The sequence below is a fragment of the Vanessa cardui genome, chromosome 2 (assembly GCF_905220365.1).
Source record: "Vanessa cardui chromosome 2, ilVanCard2.1, whole genome shotgun sequence".
NCBI classification, from domain to species: Eukaryota; Metazoa; Arthropoda; class Insecta; order Lepidoptera; family Nymphalidae; genus Vanessa; species Vanessa cardui.
The window spans coordinates 802,289-808,645 of NC_061124.1; the positions used below are offsets into that span (position 1 = coordinate 802,289).

The following is a 6,357-nucleotide window of genomic DNA, read 5'->3' on the forward strand; positions in this document are numbered from 1 at the left end:
AAATAGAAACGTTTTTGAATTTTGTTTAAATAGTTTTTTTGTTTTCGTTATTACTGTTTCAAATATTATATATTATACGATAATATGTTCAAATGTTTGAATCTTATTTTTTTATACTTTCTTGTTTTATTTTGTATAAAACTAAGTAGACATTCTGATACATAGGTTAATGGTCACCTCTGTTCAAAGATGAAGTCTAGGTTCAGATATACCGTAAAAATGAACTGCTCCAAATTGTATGAATATGGGTCCTATATGATACGTTTATAATGACATAAAATAACGTAAAGATTTGTTTTTATTACAGCTTATCTTTTTATTCAAGAAATACTTAAAAAATAATGTGAATTAAGGTTTGATATTCGCGCCTCGGCGTATTCTAACTAAAAAAACATATAAACGATCAAATACGCATAGATATAATATCAATAGACGAATCTTTTGATTTCATTCATTTGCTCAATAATTATGTACAGAGTAAGAAAATCTTCGTCAGTTTTCAAATTCATTCCATTTTGGTACCTTTTGAATCACATCAACATCGTACAACATCAAATCATTGCGATGCAATATGTCTCTTTTAATCGGTAAAGCAGATTATCGCCCATATTGAGCATACGAAAATACATCTTAAGATGACGAACTTTTTCTTACCCCGACTTTGCATTGCACACTAGAGGCCATAATTTAGTTAACATTCAATAACGATATGATATTTTCAAATTATAGATAAACAATCTATGGGATCTACTGTAGTTTAGATTATAATAAATGAAAAAATACCGACGCAAACATATGTAGATCTAGACATTTGAATTAGTTACTGACTCTATTGGGATTTGACTATGCTAGCGTCCCCTGTACCACAATTAACAGATTATAATTAGTATACGGTGAAAATATATAACTTAAGAGCATTATGCTACATTTTACTTTTAATTTAGTAATTTCTGTCTTATTTCAGTTATTTCAGTTTTTAAAATCAACAAATCGTTAAGTTCATGGACTTTTACGAAATTGCAGCAAGTGTCAGTGTCGATTTTTAAACGTCAGTTAACTTTTAAATAATTTATTTTATTTGAAAAAGTCAATTGTATACTTCATAAAAGCGGCAAATTCAGACAAAGGCACATTGTTGTGTCATCGTAATAAATTAAAAAAAAATCGATTTAAATTAAATGAATGCATTTCTCAAATCCCGATAGAACTTTCCTTCATAATAGTATAAAGTGCAATAATTAAGCTAGTTTAACATGGATGTTAATTTGCTGTGTACATTCCTGTAGTCAAATTGTATCTATAATAAGCAATTTATATGTAATATTGTTTTATTGATATTAGTAAAGTTGTCAAAGAAAAAAAAACAGTTTTATTTATTCTATACTATAATATAAAGTTTTTACTTTACGAGTTCGAATATTAACTGTAAATTTTAGTGTGTAGGAGTAAATCGAAGATTATATATATTTTGAAAGTAAAGTTATTATAATATTTAATTTAATTTTTTCCCACTTTTCTGTTCAAATAAATACAACCAAAAAGTATTATAATATATTATTATTATTCACTCTTATTTCTTTTGGAACCGCAAATTTTCTTAAAATTTATAGGCCAAAAATTTTATTAGGTATAAGTTAAAAAAATTTGTAATTTATTAAATGTTAGAACATAAGAATCAACTATTATTTATGTAATAACATTGCAACGTGAAAATGGAACATCAGTAGCTATTAGCGTAGCAAAACGACTACACAAAATTACGAAGCGTTTCAATCATCCCTCAATCCTTTGAATTGAAACTGAACATTTCCATTCGTAACAAATTATGCAAATATTTTGGCGCCATTTCGAATCACCGCTGCCAACCGCTGTCAATTTGCATCTCTTAGTGAGTTGTTAACATCTGTGACGAGGTGGCAGCGCTCGCAGCGCTTTATTTCACAGCAATTTATCTTTCTTTATTAGACGACGTGCTTTTTAAGCGATGATTTTGCTGAGTTCGCGGAATGTCAAAGTTGCGCGGGGTCTCGATGTCAAATTATCTGTCAATTTATTCAAACGAGATGCTAATTTCAGGGCGTTCGAAAATTGTGATTATTTATCCGTCTTTATTTCAGTTTTGAGCAAACGAGGGTTTATTAAAGGGGTCGCTGAGAGGTAATTGGGCTGTTTTGATCGTGTGGGGGCACCTAATTGAAGTATTTTCTAGTGTTTGAGGGGTGGTTCGAGATGAATGGATTAGTTAGTTCGCTGATAACGATCTGTGATGCGGTGATAGGCGGCTTTCTTCTGTTAAGTCGTGTTATTAAGTAATTGTGGCGCTGATTTAATTTGTATCTCTTGTTGTTGAATAGTGGATAATAAAGTATTTAAGATCTTTGTAAAATGGATAATTATAGTTATTTTTATTATTGACGAGAAATAATGTTTTGAACCCATTATGTGTATAATTCCAATTAATTGTTATTCAAACAATGGCCGATCTGGATTATTTTATTGAGTCAATTATTTAATTATCTGTAGTACTAAGTTATTATACAATAAACCTCGGCATTTCATGATTCATTTAAAGTTTATTGTTTATGATTTATTAAAAAGTTGATAACTATCATTAAAATAGCAATGAAAGAAAACTTTATATCGTTTTTAATCAAAGTGTAGATAAGACGATATTTACAGATGATGAAAAGGCAGCTATCATTAATTCCTTAATGATGATGAAATATATATGTATAGAGATATTTATTTATTAATAGGTGTCGCTCGCGGCTTCGCTGGCGTTTAAGGGATGTGTGTGTTTCCTGGAAGTTCAAGCGACCATCATATCAAACGTCATCAAATTCTATTCAGTGGTAGGACAATCAAAAAGCAACAGAGATTTAGAGATACTTACGCATTTATCCTTTTAGTTTAGATTAATACATCAGTGGATATTATTGTTTCGAGGGGTTCCCGGGTTATTTGTACTAAGAGAAATCATACATACATTAGAATTGCTAGATTATTTTTTGTGTCGCCTTCATTCGGTTTTGTGTCGATCTGAGAATTTTTTTGACGCTTGAAACATTAGTTAATTTTAATTTTTTTTATGGTATAGGTTGGCGGACGAGCTTATGGGTCATGTGATGGTAAGTGGTCACCATCACCCATAGACAATGACGCTGTAAGAAATATTAAGTATTCGAAAAAAATTTACCTAGTTGTAGAAAAGAGGGACTTATACTTAGGATACGGATTAAATCGGATTCGTTTATAAATACTTTATTAAGGCTATATTACAAAATGTATTTTTTATAACTTGGGTATTGAACTGTTTCTGTTTCTAAATTTTATTTTAATTTTGTATTAAGTATATCAGTTTAGTAAATGAGTAAGTTTTTTTTCATTGGTTTTTATTTTTAGTTTTTGAAAAGCTAAGAAAACGGTTATGTTTTTAAAATAATCTGCAGGCCAAGTTTCATAATGATTTTTTTTAGTTTTTAATGCATTTTTGAGGAAAAAAAAATATTGAAATAAATTTCTTTTTCCGTCTCGCATTTTTAAATTTGCACCGATAATTATTGTTTAAATATTTACAAATATCCAGTGTTTAAGCGCTTTTATAAAACAAAAGAAAAAAATAGATTTTAATTGAAACTTCTTTTTTAATAAATTTTTGAAATTGCATTTTTGACAAATTTTGAAAAAAGCTAAAAAACGTGATAACTCAAAAATAGTTCACTTTTAGATTATGCATATGGGGGTTAAAATTATTGCAAACAGTCATTCCATCACCTCCTAACGGATATACATCGAGTTACCAATAACCCTGTATATTCGCGTTAATTTAAAAAAATATTATGGGATTTTTTTTATTTTTTGGAAAAGGAGAATGATATTGATATTAATATTATGCATATTTATGAAAATATCTAGCTTTCTTAAATATAAAATTCTCAAGTCGGGTCGGTAAGACAGTAAGATGATCTGCGCATTGGGTTAGGGTCCACTGACCCCGTCGTCTTTATTAATTAATGGTAGCCAATAGTCCCTGTTTCCTTTTCAATGAGGTGGATATCAGTCATCAATACTATTTATGTATTATGTTATTTTAATTTCGTTTTTATATAAATAAATTTTATTAGTTTTTCTTAGATTATCGTTCATATAACGCAAACATGTATTTAAACTGAATTTTCTTATCGAGTTAAATTATAGTTTATGGGTTTTTTCGACCGTAAATAAACAACTTTCAATCTTTAATTACTTTTGAAGTTTTTTATGTTGTTCAGGTTACTAGTAATGTAAAATGTTTTTCTACGAAGGTCTAGTTTTTCTCTTTTGCTTATTTCTTACAATTATAACAGGTGATAATGTAAAAAAAGATAACGTAAAAGAAAAACACGAAGAAGAATATAAGCCGACCATTGATAGGAGATTCTTGGATGACTTAGATGACAAAGAATGGCACATATCACACTTAAAAGATAGTGATTTCGATATTGACGGAGATTGCAATGAAGAAACATTTGAAGATAAAGCAAAAAAGTACAGGGAAACTTTAAAGAATGACGCCGCCTTAGTTGAATTTGTTTCAGGAGACACCCTAAAAGTTAAGAAAGAAGATTTGGCCAAAGGAAAATGTAAAAGGAACATAACCAATATTTTCAAAACAATAGAAAAGACAACGCCAATGTCTAAGCTAAATACAACAAAAATACGACAAGTAAAAAAGAGCAATCATACATCTTCGGAAGGTGAAGTGAAAGCAACCACAATGAGTATGAAAGAACTTAAATTTGAAGACGAAAGCGTTACAAATAATACGAATAAAAGAAGAAGCGAATATCAGTTTAGTTCTGTTGAATACTACGATGGCGAAGTGCAAGACTTCGATAAATCTATTTGTCCGGATGCGGTTGATGTTATAACGTTGGAATTGGATCAGCTTAGAAATTATGATGTGGAATGTGAGGCAATACTTGAATGGAGAAGCTTAGAATAAATATTATATTGTGTTTAATTAAGAAGTCAAGACAAGACAGAAGTTTCATGAATTTCTCAATCTAAAAAGAGAATGTAAGTTAATAATTAATTATCTAAGAGCAACTTCAAAATTAATAGCAGAATAGGATTGTAGCATTTCACCGTTGGTTAATTTTCATTTTCTATATTTCACAAATGAGATACGAAATGAGTTTTTCCAGAATGCGACGATACGTCGAAAACATATGTGAATACATGACTGTGCTTATAATTTTTTTTTTTATGGCATAGGTGGCAAACGAGCAGGAGGCTCACCTGATGGAACGTGACCACCACCGCCCATGGACATCTGCAACACCAGGGGGCTTGCAGGTGCGTTGCCGACCTTTCAAAAAGGAGTACGCTCTTTTCTTGAAGGTTCCCATGTCGTATCGGTTCGGAAAAACCGCCGGCGAAAGCTGGTTCCACAAAGTGGTTGTGCGAGGCAGAAAATGTCTGAGAAATCGCGCTGTTGTGGATTTTCGGACATCAAGGTGGTGCGGGTGAAACTTAGAATTTTAGCGAGATGTCCGAAGGTGAAATTCAGCAGCCGGGATTAATCCGAACAGTCCTCGGAAAATTCCCCGTGAAAAAGTCGGTAGAAGATGCAGAGTGATCCGACATCTCTACGCAAAGCCAAAGGATCAAGGAGATCGGAAAGGGCTTGATCGTCGATAACTCGGGCCGCTCTACGTTGGATGCGGTCAAATGGAAGGAGCTGGTACTGGGGAGCACCCGCCCAGAGGTGAGAGCAGTACTCCATGTGAGGCCGAATTTGAGCCTTGTAAAGTTTTAGGCGATGGGCCGACGTGAAATACTGTCTCGCCTTGCTGAGCACGCCCAGCTTTTTTGAAGCCAATTTGGCTTTGCCTTCCAATTGACCGCGGAACTGAACGAGGCTCGAAATATCAACGCCAAGTATTCCGATACTACCTGTAGCGGCTATCGGAATGTTCTCAAATCGTGGAGATACGACAAATGGTGCTTTTTTGGCGGTTAACGCGCAAACTTGCGTCTTTTTGGGCTTGAAATGGACTAGATTTAGCCGGCTCCAATTCGAGACTTCGTTTAATGGAGACTCGATTTCAGACACAAGTTTGTTCCGGTTCTCTTCGACGTTTTCCCGAGAAATATTAGCTCGGCCGGTGTATAAGGTGTCAACGGTACTGTCGTCTGCATAGCAATGAATGTTCCCGATTTGCAACAAATCATTGATATGCAGAAGAAACAGAGTGGGTGATAGAACGCAGCTTTGTGGAACACCAACATTGACGAATTTTAAGTCAGAGCATGCATCGTCGACAACGACCTTGATGCTCCGATTTGCCAAAAAGCTGGTAATCCAATTGCATA

General features: G+C 32.7%; 1 protein-coding gene across 1 annotated transcript; it reads left to right on the forward strand.

The window, feature by feature from the left end:
• Window positions 1–4,261: 4,261 nt before the first annotated feature.
• On the forward strand, window positions 4,262–4,984 carry LOC124542903. The gene has a single exon (XM_047120824.1). The coding sequence runs from the start codon at window positions 4,289–4,291 to the stop codon at window positions 4,982–4,984; it is 696 nt and encodes a 231-aa protein (XP_046976780.1). The 5' UTR covers window positions 4,262–4,288.
• Window positions 4,985–6,357: the final 1,373 nt, after the last annotated feature.